Below are 21633 nucleotides of genomic sequence, written 5' to 3'. Positions count from 1 at the left end.
ATACTGCTGCACGGACCCCCCCGTAACTCCGAGAAGGCACGGAGGACTCTTCGACCCTTAGCCGACATGAGGGTGAGTAGATAATGAGTGAAATTTGAATTTTGGGCGAACTATCCCTTTAAAGGCCCGCAGGTCATGAATTCTACACAAAGGTTTCAGGAGGTCATCAAAAGCAAGAAGAGATTAAAATTACGAGAGGATTTGTTCAATCACGGGCCACGCCAATGTAAGGCAGTGTGTTCTGTACCGACTGGTTTGGCAGCTGGGAGCGAGCCAGCCATTCTCTCAGCAGCCTCATGTAGGACTTTTGCCTAGTGGCAGCTTCCCCACTGTGTTGCTCCGGTGCTGTTTGGGTTGCTATTCTGGATTTCTATCAAGTCCGCCACTGATTCAAAACAGGAAAAGGGGAAAAAAGTTTTGATCTTGTGTTGATGATGTGTGAGCCAGGAAATGCAGCACACCACCGGCTGTTATGGGGATTGGAGCGTGTCAGTTCAGCGAGGTTTTTGGAGGTGCTTGCTTGGTGGATTGTGTTACCTTTGAAGGAGCCGCGCTGGCTGTTTGTTTTCTAACCAAACCGGCTGCAGGTGTAACTTAAATCCAGCGCAGTGACATCAGAAGGGGGCATCAATCTTCTCGTTTAACTCTGCAAGAAAGCACAGCACGTATCGCGTTTCACAATGTGCAGCTATGTTCCTTTTTAAAAAATTAATCTTTCACATTATAAAATCAGTTGAAAGGCTCACACACACACACACACAAAAAAAGCTCAGGTTTCTCACACACACAAAGAGTAAATGAACAGCCTGGCAGGAAAAGTGAAACAGGTCAAAATGTAAAGTTTACATGTACTTCTGCTGATTATTAAGCTCAGATTTAGCACATGGTTGAATGTATAGTGATGATTCTACCAAAAAAGAAGGCCAACATTGCAGATTTGCATGGACGTAAACACACGCACCCACTAGTATTGAAATAATGAGACACTCCAGTAACTAGTATTTAAAAACACCATTAAGCTTTATGCTACGCTGCTAACACCTGTCAGGAAATGCAGACTCATGAGCAACCGCTTACACATTAACACTGTTCTCACATTTATTTAACCTAACGTGTGACTTCTGTCCCATTGCAGGATGACGGTGGACTGTGAGCGTGAAGAAGATCGTCACTCTGCATTTTGAAGGGCTGCGTTGCACGTCTGCATTTCTTTAGTTTCCCAATGTTTGTATTCAGCCTGTAAGACATGATGAGAGTCTCTCTTGATACTCCCTGATCTACTTCTTCTTTTTATCTTCTACAATATTTCAAAGCCGCACTCCATTACCATATGAATCTTTGTGATGGTTCACATGCGTTGCTCGGCTTTCTTCATGAAAAGAATCACAGAATTAATTACAGTACATATTCAATTTCCACATCCGTTTCCATTCATAGGGCAGATAAGGATCTGCAATTGTAAATAATGGTTGGTGTTTGGTTTACAGACATAAAACTGTGCATCAGGTGAATGTGAAGACACAGTTATGATTATAAATTATATAAACACTGTTTACAATTTTTTAGGGATCCTATTTGTGTTTCATTGTGAAATTCCTCTTAACTTAAGCTGTTGTAGTTCTGTCTGACTGCCAACATTAAAAACAACCTTATTTCCCCGAACATGTGAGCTCTGCTAGTGTTTTTTTTTTTTGACAACTTAATTTTGCTGCGTAACCCTCACTCTATAGCCACAATACTTATATCTTTGTGAGGACACCCATTGTTACCATTGATGCTTTATCTAGCCCTTTACGTTAACAATAATCATCACAACTGTTAATTAACTGAATAACTTAAACCTAAGCTTAATCTTAACCCTCGAACCAAATCGTAACCATCAAAATGTAAGTAAAGTAATGTAAGTAAAAGTAAGAACCTGCCAAAATAAACTCTCTTTGCAAAAATGTCTTCACTCTGATGGGGAAATACTGTTGTGGTCCCCAATATGTAGCATTTACAGAGCATTGTACAGAGAGGAAGTTGGACCCCTGCAGAATAACTCTGAGGATTTCTGTCAATGACCAACGTCACACTGTGCCTGTGCAGCCAGACAGCCAGCTCTAACAGGATTGTTGTGCGTCCAGACCAGTGTCAAAGGTCAGATCGCCCCCTGTGGACGCAGCGAGCACTGCAGCTGCACAAACAGGACACAATCTGTACCGCCGTACTGCCTGTTAGCATAGGTGCAGGTTAAGCCCATAATCTTTTGTTGCCATGGAGCGACTTCGTGGTAATTGTTACCTAACTTTAAAGTTAAAAGCCTGTTGCAGAGGCAGAGCTGCACCCAGGTAAATATAGACGCAGTGCTCTCGAGAGAGACCAAATCACCCAAAGCTGTGCAGCTCATGGCTAAAGCCAGGCCTCCTTGGCAGTAGCCTACAGATAAATACATTTAGGCCAGCTTCAGTGGCCTCACCGCCTCATTAATAAAGTCTACAGGGCATTTTTCAGCCTTCTCTATGAGCACCCTCCACCAGAATGAGGTCTGTGTGTGCAACAGCTGAATCACAACTCCCTGTGCTTTGGCTTGGAAACAATAAAATCTGTTCAAGTGAAAATGATTTCAGGGAAATGACGTAGCCATGGAAATAATACATAATAATAACAAAAACAACAGCACCGTGACCATCTTGGCTGACTGACGGGGCTGGTGTTGCGCAGCTATCTTATATAATGCACAGCACAAAGCGAGGATGGAGCATTAGTGGGAAGAATTGGGAATAAAAGAGTGGTGGGACAAAGGGAGGAAAAGGGGGGACGGGGGCCCGTTCTCGGCCACTTCTAATGCAAATCGCAGCCACTCTGAAAGAATCTAGAGAGGCAAAGAAAAGTGCTATTTAACGGTGAGGTGGACAAACACTGATGTGAGCGCATACATGCTCTGACAGAGACTGAAAAGACAGGGAGTGATTCCCGAAAGGCAGGGAGGAGAACACAACGGGTCAAAAAGACAGTTGCTTGAGCACAGACTCAGTCTTTTATATCCACCTAGTGCACTTATTTAGACCCTGTGGTGAGGCCATTACTTAGAAATGTACCCCCTTCCAAAAAATGAGCCCCTCCTCTGTGCTTTATCCCTTCTTTTCAGGCTTGACTGACATAACAAAGTGGAGGCACACTGGACTTTAATACAGACCTGGACAACAGTTCACATATTAAATACTTTAAATGAGTCTACTGCTTGCACAAAAGTGAGTCTGTTCTCCTCTGTATCCTAAGATCTTTGCACCACACCAACGACCGCAGCCTCATTTAAGAGCAGCAGTCATGTTGTAATCGGTGACCAAACGTTTGACTCAGACACATGTAACTGATAACTCAGCAGTGTCCGCCGCCCAATAATTATGTCAACAACACTGTGAGTGACCCAAGGCCAAGCCACAGAGGAGACAGTCAGGCATGTTCAGCATGTCTGTGAGCAGTCGACAATGTCACCATCGGGTCCAAATTTCATTAATTAATGGTTTCTTGCTCCTTAGTGACCTTTAAAACAAATCTATCTGAGTTATGGACATCCCTATAATTTTCTGGTTTTTAGATGTGTTTGATAAATGCTTAGATAGATTTTTATAGACACTCTCTGCCCAGGTAACGATTGCTTAAAGATGCTGACAGTGCCTCTGCTGCTTTCACTGTATTATCATGTAACACTGAGACATGACATTTTACACTTGGACCACATATTACCAACAAGACATAGCGTCATTTTTTTTAGTTTCCTTTTTCTTTTGCATCACTGCTAACAAACATTAAATGAGTTGGATAAAGTCTTTCAGAATTTAAGTAAAGTTGCACATGTTAGCTTTGGTTTAACTAGAGATTATATAGAGAAATACAGATGAATGAGGTCGAACATAATGGGAGTAATATCACTGAAAGCCAAAAGTAAATGCATAATTATCAATACTGAATTAAGAGCTTTATTCTTTATCCATTTATATAATCATCTATATATTGATTTTACCATGAAGAAGAGGCTGCTAACAAACTAAGTAGGCTACCTGGCCTAGCTGACGCTGCACCTCAAGCTAGCTGCTTTGGGCTAAAGCTAAACCTATAGCCTATTTATTTTTAGTAAACTGTAAGCTAATATTGATTTTTACAAACACCATCTCTATATTTGAAGTTAGTTATTCACTAATTGACATGCAGCTAATGATTAAAACTTTTTAGGCAACAAGCGACCTAGCTTGCAAGGTAACACTAAGTGCACACTAAACATTTATAACTTTGTTTTCACATACTTTGTATCAATAATAGGGGGGAGGCAAATCCTAAATAGTGTGTAGTCATTTTGAAGTGTTAGAGCTCAGCCTTTTAGAAATGAATAGATGCAAGTTTTTGTCTTCGTGGTTGTTTGTTTTAATGTCAAATTAGAGACTGTGAGAATGGATCTGAGAAAAAAAAAAGGCAGAAGTAAAAGAAAAGAGTCTTTGCCCTCAGATTGCTTATTTACTACATTTTATCAGCTGATTTGCCTGGTATGTAGGATACAGCCGTGATTAGACTTTCCCCCACGTAGCTACTGCAGGATTAATGCAATCACTGAGAACAATAAATGCAGGGGAATTTCTATTGCTGACGTAAACACGAGGCATGTTAAAGAAACAAGAGATAAAGTGGCACACTGTATACAGGAAGTCACAGACCGAGGAGAATAAAGGACGGTGACAGGGGCTGGAACCAGCCGTGAGTGACCACAGCCAGCCAGTCCCGGTCCCCGGCTCCACAGAAGCACGCCAACATCAACAGAAAATCAACAAATGCTGGGTGTGGGAACGTCTAGAGGTCTGAGAGAGGAGGGAGGGGAGAGGAGGGGAGAGAGAGAGAGAGGGAGCAGTAAACATTCACTGAGGACTAGGCTGGTTTCATCCTGCAATGACTCGATTTAAGCCTGTTTTTCACACTGGGAGCGTTTTAAAATCACATTAACCTTGTTTTAAACGCCCTTACATAAGGTGAGACCACATGTAAACACAGTTTGTAGCTCTAGATTAGTCACACTGCACCACCGAACCTCCTTCTTCTGATACAACATAAGATCCTGACCATCCACACAAAAAAAGGGTTATTCGATCAGGACACTATAAGGGGACACTTTACAAATCTGAAAGGTTGTGCAAAGGTCGGAAGCCAGTGATATACTTATGATAGATAGATAGATAATTTATTGTCTGCCCCAAGGGTAGCAGAAATTTGTCTTTGACAGGGCTCATCACTTTACATACACTCAATAATTACACTCAATTATTTAAAAAAATACCTACATTAACCCACCAACACACATTCCTGCCCCATTTTATTATTTCATTTAGCATAATGCACAAGTGGAACTTAAGGACTGACAACCTTTCGTGATAACTCAGTGATCAACTTCACCCCTGCTGCTTTGACCCCTGATAAAAACATATAAACTTTAATTGTATCATGAACTGGTCATGTAGTTCTGTAACTACACTGTATGTGATGTAGTGTCACTGCAACTGACATTTTATTGCATTTCATTTTTCTTCTTATCTAAGTATTTTTTTTTAGGCCTTTATTGATAGGACAGCTGGAGAGAGGCAGGAAATGGGGAAACAGAAGACGGGTATGACATGCGTTGGAATCGAATCGAATCGTAAAAAATGTACTCCTTGAACGCACCACCAATATCTAATAATCTTATAATATCAAGTGTTTTCGTACTTTCGATTTTTTTTAAAACTTTATTGCACTTTCTGTGGTGGGTGTTACAATTTTGTCCCTGCAAATCTAACCCATTTAACTGAGCTATTGCAAACAATACGAGTTAAACATGTAGCACCATACCACTGCCACTGCTTTCAATGGATGATTTGTTGACCCCTGAGTATTTTTAGTGACTCTTAGTCAATGATTTGAGTCGGAGCCACGTACGTGACCCTCTCTGTGTCTCATACTCCCTTTATTTCTGTCTTCGTCCTTGCCGCTCTTTCACAGACCTGCTATTCCTGTTTTGTCAACCAGTGGAGCAGTGCCACCGAGGGACTAAATTACGAGCGGGGACATAAAATTCACAAGGGATGATGTCAGTATTATGACATTGCCACTTCACGCTCGCCACCCGGTTTGCCCCCTTCCTCCTATAGGTGGGAAAGTGTCTGATATCACGGTGGCACTTGAGGCCAATGGGACAGTGGGAGTGTCTGGGTTCTTGATATCTGAGCCTTTTACTCGTGGTGCTCGCAGGAAGCCACTGCGTTGGCTCATGATCACATTCGGGCCACCAACAGACTGGCAGGGAGGCTCGTCACCTTACAAGGAGAGGAACAAGAGTGTGAATGCACGGAGGGGACACTGCAGAGGGACCACTTGACTTTCTGTGACGGCACGACAACAATCTGAGAGCGAGGTTGTAACCTGCTGCTCAAAAAAGTAAAGATGGTTATTCAATGCACTTCCATAATTTAATTTATGACATAACCTTTATATTTGTAATTGGAAAAGAGTTTGAAATCCTATACTCATTGGAGCGATAAGATCTTTTGTCTCTACGATTTTCATTAAAACTATAACTTTTATCGTCCAGTCTGCCGCCCGGCTGTTAATCATCATCGCAGCTCAGATTTAAAATTAGAGACAATGTCCCTCTGAAGTATGTCTGTCCTTCACCCACATCCACAGGTGTAAATCTCTACACATGAGTGTGAACGGAGCACACTTTGCAGGTCTTACCGGGGTAAGGCTGGACTTTCACGCAGATGGCCGAGATTTTGAAGCCGCCATATAACATGCAACAGTTGGAGACGTGACCTTTTGTCTAACAGTGACAGACTGCGACAGATCGGCTTCACGTCTTCATCTCTCACTGTCACAAACCAGATCAGATCAAACTCATGTTCCCTTTGCAGCTTGATTTAGGTTTTAATCGAGCTGTCAGATCTAACGTGATAATATAGCATAAATGCTAATACAGTTTATCACCATTATTATAGATAGTGCCACTGTGTTATTATTATTTGAATGTATTTCTTATGCCGTGTGCAGTGAGGCCTTTATGGGTTTCTTTTTTTTTTATGTTTCGTAAAGTTACATTTGCATAGAGCAGTATATTTTTCCATTATTAAACATATTATTAACAACCTATTATTAAAGATGGCCTATCCCTTTAATGTTGATTTTGAACAAATAAAAAATGCGAATAACCATTTCAATCGATTGACAGCCCTAGTTTTTGACTTAATTTTCAGTTTACTGCCCAGAGTGTTAGAACACAAACTGCAGCCATGTTGCACATTGTTGTAGATTTGGAGCAGTGGAGTGGAAAAATAATGACCACTAATGATGTGTGTGGTAAAAAAAAAAAAAATCAATCCAAAGAACATGTGAGGTTCTGAATAAGCCTTTTTCAGTTTCAGTTGCTTTTTACCTAAGAAAATGAGTCATACATATCTATTCTCATCTGATAACAATGTATCGACATTCAAAATGAAACAGTTGCTCTAGTGGTTAAAGTCCCTGCACAGGAGCAGCTTTAGAAATGTGCCCGCTGCTTCACAGCCGGTTTCCTGGGTGATTTCTGACCAGCAGGCACAGACTCACTCTGAGATCTCATCTGGGTAAATTTCCACCAGACCAAATCCGTGCAACCAGTGAACCGGCCTCAATAAGCCTCAAACCGCGGCCAGAGAGCTAATAAACAACAATGAGCTATCTAATGGGCCAAGAAGAGGCCAGGTTTTCCACAGCCTGTGTATCTGCACTTGCTCTTACAGCACAGACATGAGTGAAAACTCTTCTTCAGAGCCATTAAACTCTGATAAATCTGTCATATTTTACAGGTTTTGCCTCTTGACAACATGGTAATCTTTGGTTTTCAGTCTTATGTTGGTTCACGCCCATGAGACGCTGCAAATCTGGTTGTTCAGTGCATTGGACGTGGTGTGTGTGCATTTTTAAATGCCTCATGTTTCCACATACAACACATGAGGATGAAGCAGTTCGTGTTCTATGCGATTCATTCATGAAGGTGACCAAGAAACAACTGACCACACCTTTATTCCTTGAAAGCGAAACTCTCCTTACCCAATAGTATTATGCTTACGCCCTTATGTTATGATACAGTCTCACTGTAATAGCTCCAAATGTCTAAACAGGTTTCAATAAAGTTTACAGGACTTGAGCCAAGAGACAGGTGATTACATGTCAGTGTTGATTCAGATCTTCATTTTATACAGTAGGAGGAGAAACAATTGCCTGGACAAGAAGTTTCGACTTGAGCTTCTCTGAGTGCTGCATTTGGTAAAAGTGGGTTAAACAGAATAAAAGGAAAGAGAGGAAAAGCATTCACTGTCACCTGAATTATCTGTGGCTGTAATTCTTCTCAGTAGGTTTGATCCACTTCAGACTAAAACCCTCTCAGGATTGGGATTTCCTGCACAGTAAACCGTATGTTACCCTATACCTACGCTCCCTCGTCGCTCAAACGCTGATATTTTTATATATTCGCGCTTTTAGGAGGTGTTAGGGATTTGAGGAAAACGCCAGTGAAAAGATAAAAGTGGTGAAGGTCGAGCTGGAGTTTTGTTTGTGGTTAAATAAGAGAAAAATACCAACAGGAATTTTGTTTGCATGAGCTGTGGACCGACTTAAAGGTGAAGGTGTTGTACATCCACCACCTAAACTGGCTGTCTTCCATTTGTTTCCACATTATTTAAAGATTAAAATATGTGTGATGTCATGTCCTTTACACAACATTTTCACTGAGCAATGTGTGTGTCAGCTCTTTGTTTTGGTTCATGAGTCTGGACGTGTAGTTTGAGGCAACTTGTACATGCTCATTGTCACATATCCAGTTGTTTTATAATTCGATTTGCTGATTAATAGCAAATCTAATTGCTCTTAATTAGGATTTCAACAACCACTTAAATATGAAAATCCATTAAGTATAAGAGGGAATTAAAATGATTTTAAAAAAACACAATCTTACCTGTATCATGGATGACATCAAGATGTTAATGATGACCTCTGACCTCTCTAAAGAAGACAGTGAGGAAATGAATCAGAATCAGGTGTAAGTATCATCTTCACACATGACTATTGTTATTATTATTATTATTACACAAGAACAACTTGTCAGAGTGTGATCACCTCTTCCTGATCATAGATTACAGTAAGAAGTTAAACTCCTCAACTCATGATTGATTGAGTAATATTGGATTCCCCATGTGACATCCGTCCCTCATCATGACTTCCACACTACAAAGACGAGAGGCCATTTAAATACAGTTGAAGCTATTTCTGGATAACTGTGTTATCAGTGTCAACAAACGTCTGCAGGCAAAACAACCATGGAGGAGAACGAATGTATGTGGGATGGGTGAGGAGAGGAGAGGAGAGGAGAGGAGGAAAGAAGGGAGGATGGTGGGAGGGAGGGAGGTGTGTGTATGTGTGTATGTGGGAGAGAGAGAAAGAGGGAGGGAGGGAGAGAGAGCAGGCGTGTCCGTTCAGTCGCCACGCTCCGGGGATTAGCTATTTAAAGTTCAGTCTCTCGCGCGCCTCAGAAAACCTTTCCATACTGCCAATAAGGACGCACCAGGACGCACAGTACCGGGCAACGCTCCGAGGACACACAGAGACACACACACAGACACACAAACACACACTGAACCACATTTTAATGAGGCGCGGACCCGCACATGAAGGGAGAATAGTCCTGTTGTTGTTGTCTGGAGGAAAGTATCAGAGCACATCAACCTACCGCCTGTCGACGAGGCTGCTGCACCAGGTACGTTAATACACACTCAAACACACGACACCATGTGTTTTTTATTACTTAATTACTGCAGCTTTTTTAAAATGTCACTTCATTGCATGTCAGGAATTTAAAAAACTTGGAGAATTTTCTTATCTCTACCTCTCCAGAGTGGATGAGGGGTTGCTTTTTTTTGGTTGTGGAGCAGGAGGTGTGTCGGTGGGAGGGTCTCCGCTCATAAATGTAATATGCTATGCTAGTGCCACTGACTGAAGCCCACTTGTCAAACTTTATTTCGTGCGCTTGAACGCGTCAACTATTGTCCTGCAGCTGTCCGGTCTGCCAGTTTAATTAGCATCACTCATTTATCACCTAAAGTCGCTTTAAAAAGTAGCCTCTCGTCTTCGCTGCGACATTTCACGCTGTAAGTGAGTTAAATTATGTTTTTTTCCCACTTCCACGCACTTGAAATACGTCGGCGACTTAAGTCTGTGATGGTGTATTCAAGGAGACAGAGGAGAGATAAGCGGTGTCGTAGTGCTCCAGATGAAAGCTCAGATTAACTCCGTCTTGTCTCTGTCTGGCTCTGGCTCCTGCTGCTGCGTTTTCATTCACATTTCCACCTGCACGTTCCCAGAATAAAGCTAAAGGAGCAGGAAAGGATTTATTTAGGAGTCGTTTTGGCTCCTAATGAGTGTTTACGGAGACGAGCTGAAGCAGATTAATGAGTAAGCTTAAGTGTATCGATAAGGCAAAAGGTGTTAAACCAGTTTTGTAATCATGCTGTTTTTTTTGTTTTTTTTTAGAGCAGGTGGGAGTTGGTGTTTTTACCATTTTTTCATCCCCTCATCCCTCATTTTACTTCCACTTTTAGTTACATAAAAGAGAAAGAAAACATTCATGTGTATGACGCATTACTTATGCAGCAGACAATGCAAGAGCAGCGGCACAGATTCCATTAAAGGTTAACAAAGGAGTTAATTAAAGAGCATTGTTAAAACTGCACCTATGTGTGAGAGGTTATTCTGACATAACATTGGGAAGATGCCAAGAGGATGAGCTAGTATCTGAATGTTTGATGAAAGTAAAACACAAGGGAAATGTTCATTTTCAGTAGTTTCCATACAATACCCTAAAATGGTTTAAAATATATAATAAGTACAAATACATAAGTGTAACCTGTAATATTCTGTTATAGCTTTAATTATTATCAAAAAATAGCTATTATTGATACAACAGCATGAAAGTTACATTTTAAATGTGTAGTTGGTCATGCTGGAGCCAATTGTACCAAAAAATCTAAATGCACACTTTAGTAGGTAGCTTTATAAGATGGTTATTTTCTTTCTTTCTGAAGATCCTAAAAGTAGTCTGATAAGGACGGTGCAGTGAAAGTTTGCATCTGAAATCTGGTGGAGCAGAGGTATTAAGTAGCATCAAATGGAGGTCCCAGGGCCTTTTAAGTGCACTTAAGCACAGCACTCCAGTAAATGTGCTGTAATCATTCCCCATTAGTGACAATAACCCACATGATTGCTATTATTTGATCAGTGTGTTGTGCTGGTGCTCCGGAGGCCTCTAAAAGCTGCTTTATCCAGAGTGTGTGATGATGAATATGATTCAAAGAGGATTGTACGCTGCTATTAATGGACAAACACACACTTGTGCAGGTTATACGTGCACAGAAGCGTGTGTGCGTCATCCACGCTGGCAGCCCTGTGTGAAGCTTTGTGCAGAGGGGCAGTGACACAAGACTGCACTTTTTTTCCCTTTTTTTTCTCTTTTCATAAACCCCCCGAGGCAGACTGAATGTGGACCTGTGGGCCGATGCTTATCATGTTACTGTAAGCATATGTGTGCTCTGCTGCTCAGTTAACATTGTTTACAAAGCAGATATGGAGCGTGGAGTGTGGACAGAGCAGAGGGGCCTAGGTGCATGTGTGTGTGTGGTGCTTTTGCTGAAAGAAAACTTTGACTGATATCCAAAAAGAAAAGAAAAGAGAATACATGCAGGGATCACACCTGACTGACATGTTTGAATAACTCAAGTTGCCCACAAATTTGCCTGCAAACACGCACACAAGCACAAACAAGCACTCAGAGTGATGAAAACCTGCCACACGTGACACAAAAACCGTAAGCCACTCGCTTAATGTTTCTCTGGGAGGGATTGCGCAATTTTTTTTTTTTTTTTTTGGCTCCGTCGGCAGGCCACCGCTGATGGAACAAGTAAAACCACATTATTTGGGGGCTCATGCATTGCTCACATCAGCTGCCTGCAGCCTGGAGGCTCTAGTTTGAGAAAAACATGAGGTAAAAAAAAAAAAAAAAGGTCAAGTTCAGACCAATATCCCCACCCTTTCTTTTTTTTCTTTTTTTTTACGCCTTCTCTCACTTCATTCTTCCCCCTCCCACCACTTTTTTTTGTTTTCATCATTTTCTTCCTCATCCTCTCTCTCCTCTCCTCCGGTCTATTTTCCCTGCACTATTTCTTTCTGTGGTCAATGTGGGCACTGTCTTGGTGCTTTCTCAGTGAGTAAGTGTGTGTGTGTATGTGTGTGTTTGCGATCTGAGGTTGTTTTTCTCCTCCAGGCTCCCAGGCTGCTGCGAAGCTGCCAGACCCCCACAACCAATCATGATCTCAGTCCTAAATTCCTCACCACTGACCAGAGAGCCTCAATATTGTGTGTTTGTGAACTAGTCTGCACGCTGTGGGGACAAAGTGTACACTAGCCGAGTTAATTTTACACACACAACGAAATTTCTAATCTCTGTGCAAGGCAAGCATCGTCAGTCTGTCCCGTCCCTGTTCTTTACAATGTGTCCCATACAGCAGCATAGAGTATATGTGCTATAATGGCTTCACTGTGTGTTGCGGGTGGGGTTGGATTTCAGGGGCACACCTGAGTGAAACAGAGAAGGGAGGGCTCACTAGATGGTTAAGAAACGGAGAAACTTGTGAAATTAGAGACTCTTGAGTTTTTTTTTCACTTACAGGACAGGAGGGGTCGTCTGCCTGCAATGTGCTCCAGCGACCCTTTGAGTGTGTGTGTGTGTGTGCATGCATGTGTGAGCCGTCACGTCTCCCTGAGCTCGCCTGGCTGAGTCAAAGAGCGTGATGATGCATCGACAGCAAACAGAGAAAAAAAAAACAGAGAGATGTTAGCTCAACACTGCTCTCCTTTATGTTGTAATCACAGTTTACAGTTTGCCATCAGATAACCAAATCTCCCCCTCTGTGATTAATGAACAATGGGGATCAGACTTTATCACAGCAGCAGCAGCAGCAGCAGCAGCAGCAGCAGCAGCAGCAGCAGCAGCAGCAGCAGCAGCGGTGGTGGGTTGTCCCCCCAGGTACGCACTTTGATTCTCACGCTGTGGGATTTAAGTGAGACAAATTTAAAACCCTGCTCTAGTTTTTAAAATGCTTTGACTAACGCTGATCTTATGACAGCTGATGCTGAGAGGGCAACAGTGATCAACTTTGTGAGCACTCATTTTAGTTAAACAGTAATTTGATGGAAACTATTACAAGACTGGAAATATTTTTGATATAAACCAATGTTAATAAATAACTTTATTCTACATTTGCTATTTCAACTCACAACCATAGGCAGATTCTGAGATAATGGTTTTCTGGCTTTTTATTCCCACTTTGTGTGAATTCTTTGGAGTTGTTTAGCCTCTGTTCTCCCTCTTTATCTCGTATTGTGTCACTTTCAGTTTTTCTTTATAGCTGTTTTGCATCTCGTTGTTGTTGTTGTGCGACTCTTTGTGGTCGTGCCACCTCACTGAGGGAACGGTGGTAAAAACCATCCATCCCCATCCTGTCATCTGTGGTTTATGATCTCCTGACGTAACCAACAAGCCATTTAAGTTTGTTTTTTTATGATGAAAGGTCTTATTAAATAATTTATATGTTGTGCATCTGTGTGTGTGTGTGTGTTCTTTATATACCAGGAAGAGCTGTGCGTCAGAGACTGCTGGTGTTTGATCATGGAAACTTGTGCTTTTTTTTTTTTCCTCCTGAAGCACAATTACAATAGAAACAGTTGAGATCGAGCACCTCCCTCTGCTCCACATCCCCTGACCTGTTTCTTAACCTGATTAGACTAAAATAAATACCTTTTTTTCACTCTAAGCAAATACAGCTTGGCACTACGGAGCGGAGCCGACTTTATCTTATCAGTCAGACGCGCCGCAAATAGAAGGGCGATCCTCCGGGGAAATTATGAATATGACTTACTTTGCCGCTCAGTCGGTTGGATTTTTTACATAACCGGCCGTTGTTACATCAAACCCTGGCGGTGTGTGTTCAGGGGGAGATGTGAGTCTAGATTTGCAGCAGCATAGGTCAAGGTTGAGTGGAGCCTTATTGTGAAACATAATGTAAAGCAGCAGCTACTGTGCGAGTTCAGCGAATGAAGCCTTCCACAATGCAAAGGATAATAGTAGCTGGAAAGTTTTGGGAAGAAGGCTTTTAGTGTTTTTGGGATGGAAACAATAGCTTCAGTTGAAGTGTCCACTTGTCTGCCTGTGTGTCATCACTGGCATGCATCAGATGACCTCTGTGTAATCTGTGTTTGGTTGTCAGACAGGGGCTTATCAATTTCTCTGGCTGCTGTTGACGTCCTCTCCCGGGATTAGACAGCGGGCAGCATGAGGAGGAGGAGGAGGAGGAGGCGGAGGATGATGATTGGCACTGTAAATAGTGGCTAACTGGCTGACTGCTGGAGCCACGGTGCCATTCAGTGATACTGTCAGCTTACATTAAGCTATCACGTCGCCGAAGTGCAGGATCATAATTCCATTACACCGTGACCCGGTGAGGAGACGAGGAGCTGTCAGCACTCGGCGTGATAAGGCAGCTTAAAAGTGAGCCGTAGGAGAAGAGAGCATGCTGGGAAATGTTGTTTACAAAACACTTGAGGGGAAGTTCGCATTAAACTGTGTAAAAAGAGGGTTGAATGTTGTCCGTGTTTCTTTTATACTCATGGATTTCTCCACTCTTCTCTCTGTTGCAGACGACCATCATGGGTGTGAAGATGCTGCAGTGCTTTCCTTTCTACAGACGCTGTAAAGACCGCTGCAAGAGGCAATGCCCTCCAGCCACAGGTGAGGCCCAACTACAGCCTGACTGTCACAGAGCAGAAATAACAAATAATGTTGTGATAGATCAGCCTGATAAAGCCTGACTCCATCTTCCATCTTCCACCCACTCAGTTCCCATTGAGGAGATGAAGCCCCGTCTGTCCTCCACCACGTCCTGGAGCAGCGACAGCGAGGGAGCAGGAAGCCTCAGCCGCGGCTCCCAGATCTACTTCTCCACCAAGGCCCGGCTGTCTTTCCGACACCAGCTGGACTCCAACATCAACGCAGTGGACGCCACCTACTAAAAAAACCCAGGACGAGGGAGATGAACGGACTCCTGTATCAGAAGTTTTTCCATCCGCCCACTCATGCTTTTTGGAGCCCGTGGTGCAGACCTGGCGGCCCCCGGTAGCTGAGCAAACGCCATCTGTCGTCACCTTTAGACGCCATCAACAGTAGTTGTGAACAGGCCACGTCTTTGCATTGTAACCCCCCGGCGGTTGGCGTCAGACGGAGAGTTCTCCATGATGAATGGGAGTCAACAGGGGACACGGACTGAAATAGACTCGGTTTCCAGGCTCAGTGCATTAAGATTTCAGAAGACTGAACTGGAGGAGATCCAGTATGCAAATGGGACATGAAACTGATGAAAGATAAGACAACGTAGAGACTTGTTTACAGCATTCACTACCAACAAGTGCATTATTTCTTTTCTTTTTCTTTTGCTTCTCTTTATTTTTTGGTCGGTCGGTGGGAGTTTTTGTTTTTCTACCAATTCACTTTTTTAAACATTTCTTTTCTGGCAACCTTTGTAGAGCTTTTTTTTCAACTTGGAGATGATCTCACAGCCCATGGGTGTGTTTCATAAAGCAGGACGAGGCAGTTAAAGTTCTGTTTAAATATTCTCATTAGTCATCATCGTAATGAGTGAATTTTAAATCTGATATTGACCTATTTCTAACCGGGTCTGGGTTAACTTTCTAATCCTGCTCCGAGACACAAAACCCTGCCTAGTAACAAACACGACAAAACACAAAGGGTAACGACGGCATTAACTCTACGTCTAACACAAATGCATTAAGATCACGTCGACAGGTTGTATATTTGTAAGTATGAGGACGTTCAGCTGCTTCCTCTAGTTAGTTCCTCTTTGAAAAAGTATACAGTAAGCTGAGCTGCACAGCAGTTACATTTCCATTGGGTATTTGAGTTCTACTTGGCTTTGGCTAATTCCTTTTTGTTTATACATTTTTTTTATAATTAAAAAACACTCCTGGTTGCATTTGATATTGACATGTATTGACTTTTTAACAGTATGGATTTTTTAAAGAATGAACAGGGTTCTGTATTTGCCTACAAAGAACAGATATGAATGTAAGCGCTGATCCCAAACGACTGTGAAAAAACAAAACAAAAGAACAAACCTGCTGAAATATGAAACTTCCAGTGTTTTGTCCTCTGGTGCAGAACCAGTTATCAGCTGTTCAAGTCCACAGAACGTCAAAAGAAAAGTCTCTTTATTCTTTACTAACAAAATAATAACAATATACATTTAAAAAAAAATGTCTCTTGTGTTTTTATTGGTGGTGAATGTGAAGTGTGTGTTGCAGTATTAAATATGGGAATCACATACATTATTGTGTAGAAGTGACGACAGAGTAATTGACATGGCTGCTTCAGGTGGTTTCATTTTTTAACCAAGACACAGACAGTGCATCTTGTTAATTTATTTAGAAAATTAGTTCACTGGTATAAAAAAAACAAAAACAATCTATAGACAAACTTCTCCAGACCTGTTGCCACAGACGATCTCATCACTGCATGTTTTTGGGTTTGGAGATGACGCCGTCTGGATAGCGCTTCTTGAACCGAGCCACGACGTCGGGATCCAAAAGGTGAATGCCATCGAGCTGGTTTCCAAGAGTTACCCTAGAGAGGAAATGCGCTCGGTCAAATACATGTCAACTATGTAGAACCATTAGTCTTCCTTTCAATCAAAGCATGACAGCGCGTTACCAGTTGGGCTGGACGTTGTGGGGTCGACCGAACAGCTCGATCTTCCTGGTGCCGGGGGAGAGTCTCTCTATCATGCCGTAGATTTCGTCTGGTTTGTGACTGGTGGAGCGAACCTGGGAAAGAGAGTGCGTTGTGAGTTTATGAAACGAAAACGAGGCTGAAGGAGTCGTAACTGCAGTGTGTGTGTGATGGAGGATAAAGCCATGTACCTCGGCCACAATGACATCACAGTCCAAACCTCTGTTGAATCCCTGAGGGTTTCCCTTCACCCCGACCTGGAGAGAAACAAAACATGTAGATGAGACACCAGCAGAAACGTCTTGTAAGCGGTAGGACGACATCTTTGATTAACAAAATTTAAAGTGTCAAGTTCCCACAGGCTTTAAGTGGAGTTGTTTCATGCACACATGACAGAGAGAGATTCAAATACAATATATATTAGATGATGTAAAAGAACACACCAGACAGTGCTCCTTGCCGTGGTTCAGCCAGTGGCCTGTCCTCCCGGTGCGGATGATTCTCTGCAGCTGGTTGGTTTTCACCCAGATGATTTCATCCACACGCTCGTAACTGTAGGAAAATTAAGCAACAAAAAAGAGGAAAAATATTAGAGATGCAGATTCAGACTGTGCCCTACTGACAAAGAATGATGTGATTGCAGTGGAGACTTACCCCCAGAGACTGAGGCACTCTCTGCCCAACTCCATAGCCCTGTAGGAAAGAAAAACAAACCAGATGAGTCACCCTGACATTACAGGAAATGATTATAACGATTAGATTTGCCTTTCCAAACATATTTAGATTTGTGGATAAATAGAATCCATATCTTTCAAACTCAGTCTCCGCCTGTTGCTGGGAAACACAGTAACATCACGACGAGTCACGTTCTTGAGACTGTTCAGTTACCTGCCCGTGACCCAGAGGAAGAGGAAGCCGTCGTCCTGCATGATGGGGACGTTGAGTTTTCTCATCTCGTCGTCGGTCAGCGTGCCGTAGGGCAGCTCCATGTGGATGTCCCAGGGAGGGTCGGCCATCACCACGGCAAACTTACCCAGGATGGAAACGTCCAAGTAGCGGATATCACAGCAGATCCACTGGAGATTCAAACACAAACAGTTATCTCAGCATCCATCTGTTTCTTCTTGCCTCACTCTCTTCTCCTCCTCCATCCTCATCCTCACCTGTGAAGGGAACAGCTTGCCAACATTGCTGTCGGCGTCCTCAGTTCGGAGGCCGAGCTCGGCGGTGCCCGCCTGCGGCCCCATCAGGTTCCCCTCCATCTCCGGGGGGCTGTCGATCTCATAGTGGACGTACTTGCAGGTGTCCATGTGGAAACAGGTGTTGAGGAAGGAGCAGTCGCCGAGGCTCTCGTCTGTGTGCTTGTTGATGATGCGGCTGAGGAAACACACATCAGTAAAGCAAAGTAAAGCAGCTTCATGCACATGTGTGTAATCCACAGTCAATTTATTTCAACGGTTGAAATGTAATTTTTAGAAGCTTGATGGAATAAATTCATCTAGTATTTTACAAGAAAGAAAATCCATGTTTTTAATAAATCATTATTCATCTTACTTTTGTTTGCAATTCTGTACATTAGGTTGGGAAGTTAAGCCTTTGACACAATAAAAAACCTTTTATATACAGTATTTACAGTGATCCTTTGCCTTCATTACAGTGCCCTCCTCAGGTCAAACTGAGTATTTCTCAGTTCACTCAATTCATCATTTCTTTTAATTAAAGAGTGACACTTGGTATGAGTTTGGAACAGTTTTCCTAAAGAGGTTTGGAGATCGGCAAATCTAAAATCAGTGATACTGACACTAAATAATCAGTGAATCACAATTTTCAAAGTCTTACATGCAACAGAGGCTGAGCAGCCGTTGTTTAGTGAAGCACAACAGAAATCAGTCATATCACCTCTTATTTTGTTTGATTTAACTTTCAATCTAATTCATTTTGATGAATAGCAGTGTGTTGAAGGGAGGTTGCTGTTGCTGCTGACAGGACCAATTTTTGCTGAGGAGCACTGACCGGAAGTGTAGCTTGGTGCAGGGCTGAGGTGTGTCCCCAGAGCGAACACACTCCTCTTTGGTCCCATGGTCACAGAACTCCTGGACCTGAGCTCGGCCGCGAGACCTGAACTTCTCCACGATGGACTGTTCCTTTGCTGTGCTGGTGTTCAGCAGCTCCAGGATCTCCCTGCTCACCTACACACAGATAATAACATTGACATGATGCCACAGCAGTAAACGAAACCTCCACGCTTTTGCTTCCTTCCTCGGCAGCTAACAATTAAAGGAATAGTTCAACATTTTGGCAAATTGGCCCATTGCCATAATCCCTATAGTCATAGCAGTAGGTTCGTTACCTTTAATTGTCGGTGCAAGCTATTTTTAGAGCGGCGGAGCAGAGCCGCAAGCTGCTCAGAGCTACGCTACGGAGGCTAATGGGATTTCTTGGTTTCCCTCATCAAATACACAATCCAACAACTCCAAAATGCTCTGGTGGACAAGTTGTGACTTGCACATTCACCATGCTATGAGATAATAATGGAACGTTATGAGACAGAGTTGTTGCTTGCCGAAAAACTGCCCCAGACTGGAACGCTTATCAGTGGTTTTGCATGAATTTACCTCGAAAACAACTCTGTCTCACAACGTTCTGTTATTATCTCATAGCGTGGTGAATGTGCAGGTCACAACTTGTCCACGAGAGCGTTTTGGAGTTGTTGGATTGTGAGTTTGATGAGGTAAACCAAGAAATCCCATTAGCCGCTCTGCTCCACTGTTCTAAAAATAGCTTGCACCGACAATTAAAGGCACTGTAACTAACCTACTCCTAAAACTATAGGGATTATGGCCATAGGCCAATTTGCCAAAATGTTGAACTATCCCTTTAAACAGGTCGTGATAACCATAATTTTTCACCTTCTTGCTCTGCTGCTCCTTCGTAGATTGTTGGTTCAAGAGGCTCTCGATCTCCATGTCCATATGAGACGACTGACCTTTACTGCTCCTGCCCTTCTTATCCGCCCCGCTCCCTGACGCTGAAGGCAGTGCCAGCTGGATGGAGGAAGCCGGCGTCAGAGAGGAGGTGGTGGATGAGTGTGGAGGGGAAGCGGAGCTCTGTAATGAGGGCGAGAAGCCTGGAGCTCTTTTGCTGTGGGCTTGCTCTTCTGCTTTTCTCTTGACTGCAGCCCTTTGGGTTCCAGCCCCAGACCCAATCATAGCCCATAGTTTTGTGTGGTCCACGGCTATGACGACGGTGGCGGAGGTGGCAGAGGAAGTTGTAGAGGAGGAGGCTGACGTGGACTGTCGAACCTCAATGAGTTCCTGGGCTGAGAATTTGAGCAGCAGACTCTGGATGCACCCATGAGTGACCGCTGGTTCAGACTGCGAGAAACAATCAGAGGATGATACAAAGGAGAAAAGGTAAATTGTTAGTATGATACACGGATACTTTTCTACATAGAACTCTTGGACTCAGAAACGAAAACTCACACAATTGAGTTCATTTGTGATTGTGAGAGAGTCCGTAGGCATTGGGAGACTCAGATCAGACAGGTATCCCAGCAGCCTCTTCTCCAGTTCGGGGTCTGGTGGTTTCTCTGTCTCCTCCTGAGAGGTGGAAGGAGCTGATGGAGCTGGGCTGTCGCTCCTGGCTGCAGCACCGTCTGTGCTGCCTCCACCATCTACAATGAAAGGGTAATTGATAAGCCATGTTAAATCTCTATATGCAGTACTTTTGAATTTGCTGTTTCACTAATGTGATACCAAGCTGAGAATTACATCAAAACATACATGTATATGTCTGTGATTTCAGCTTTGTATTGTTTTTTCTTTCCATTACATGAATTTTGTGTTGACATTGTCACTCACCAATGATCCAAATCATAAAAGATACAAAAAGAAATCTTTCCTCTGCTGTTGCTGCCATACACAGACTTATTTCTCAAATTTGGTAAGTGTCACTGCAAATTATTACAGCAGAATCAAGTAGTAACATTGTGTATACACATGCTCAACACATACAGAAATGCATTTAGCATTTACATTAATCAAACTGTTCGAGCGTCAAACTATTTTATATTAACCAATTAGCCAATGGGTAAAACGCATAACTCTAAACTGAGGTAAGGTCAAAGTCCGACAGCTGCCGCTTTGTATTATTATGTATTTCCCGGCAAAAAGTAAGCAGTGGCAAGATATCACTGTGGTTTCGATTAAAATAAACTGTCATTTACACTCATTTTTGGCAATTTATGGATTCAATAATCAACTAATGGAGAGGAATAATGGCTACACAACAACAGGTTATATTTTTTTGTTGTCCCGCTGGAGCCCGCCGTCCGGTGTGAGCCATACCCGCGGACAGTTGTGCTGGGTCTTTCCGCCGCCGCTGCAGCCTCTCCCGCAGAGAGTCCAGCTGCTTTTTGTGCGCCTGGATGTTGCTCCATGTGTCCGACATGACGAGCTGCGTTCAACAGCAACAAAAAAACACAAAAACACCCTCCGAATAGACAACCTCTCGACAAAAGTTAGCTCCTGTCCGCCCTGCACGGCACGGAACCAAGGATGTATGGTCCAGCACGTAAAGCTGTCGGACCAGCAACACATCGAGTCAATGGTTCCGGCTGACACAGTGCGCCTGGTCGTTAAATTGTATATAATAACATTAACATCGTATTTCTATTAATATATATTTACAAATGTGTATTTTTGGGAAACAAAAATCTCCACTATATATTTTCTGCGTTTGTTTTTCGAGAA

At 42.8% G+C, this 21633-nt stretch overlaps 3 protein-coding genes and 1 long non-coding RNA gene across 5 annotated transcripts in view; 2 read left to right on the top strand and 2 right to left on the bottom strand.

Moving 5' to 3' along the window:
- tm4sf5 (transmembrane 4 L six family member 5) overlaps window positions 1–1662 on the top strand; it is a 252573-nt gene extending 250911 nt beyond the window's left edge. For both annotated transcript variants that reach the window (XM_085759956.1, XM_085759955.1), the window contains one exon: window positions 1136–1662. In XM_085759956.1, the coding sequence (XP_085616082.1) occupies window positions 1136–1153 (18 nt within the window). In that variant the 3' untranslated portion in view covers window positions 1154–1662. The remainder of the gene's footprint in view (window positions 1–1135) is intronic.
- On the bottom strand, window positions 538–12861 carry LOC146969219 (uncharacterized). The gene is made up of 3 exons (XR_015034291.1): window positions 12753–12861; window positions 8993–9039; window positions 538–646 (listed from the first exon to the last, which is right to left on the bottom strand). It is a non-coding gene; the product is annotated as an uncharacterized LOC146969219 (long non-coding RNA).
- On the top strand, window positions 9571–16346 carry LOC146969218 (uncharacterized). The gene is made up of 3 exons (XM_085759957.1): window positions 9571–9790; window positions 14782–14872; window positions 14981–16346. The coding sequence occupies exons 1-3, from the start codon at window positions 9683–9685 to the stop codon at window positions 15151–15153; spliced, it is 372 nt and encodes a 123-aa protein (XP_085616083.1). The 5' UTR covers window positions 9571–9682; the 3' UTR covers window positions 15154–16346.
- Window positions 16347–16348: 2 nt separating this feature from the next.
- Window positions 16349–21466, bottom strand: mettl3 (methyltransferase like 3). The gene is made up of 11 exons (XM_085759950.1): window positions 21229–21466; window positions 20365–20555; window positions 19792–20256; window positions 18896–19071; window positions 18046–18259; window positions 17771–17958; window positions 17537–17575; window positions 17326–17434; window positions 17074–17139; window positions 16865–16977; window positions 16349–16777 (listed from the first exon to the last, which is right to left on the bottom strand). The coding sequence occupies exons 1-11, from the start codon at window positions 21329–21331 to the stop codon at window positions 16663–16665; spliced, it is 1779 nt and encodes a 592-aa protein (XP_085616076.1). The 5' UTR covers window positions 21332–21466; the 3' UTR covers window positions 16349–16662.
- Window positions 21467–21633: the final 167 nt, after the last annotated feature.

The sequence above is a fragment of the Trachurus japonicus genome, chromosome 18 (assembly GCF_045865225.1).
Source record: "Trachurus japonicus isolate A0001 chromosome 18, Traja_1.0".
Lineage (NCBI taxonomy): Eukaryota > Metazoa > Chordata > Actinopteri > Carangiformes > Carangidae > Trachurus > Trachurus japonicus.
Note: the sequence above shows the minus strand (reverse complement) of the source record. Positions and strands in the feature narration are given on the sequence as shown.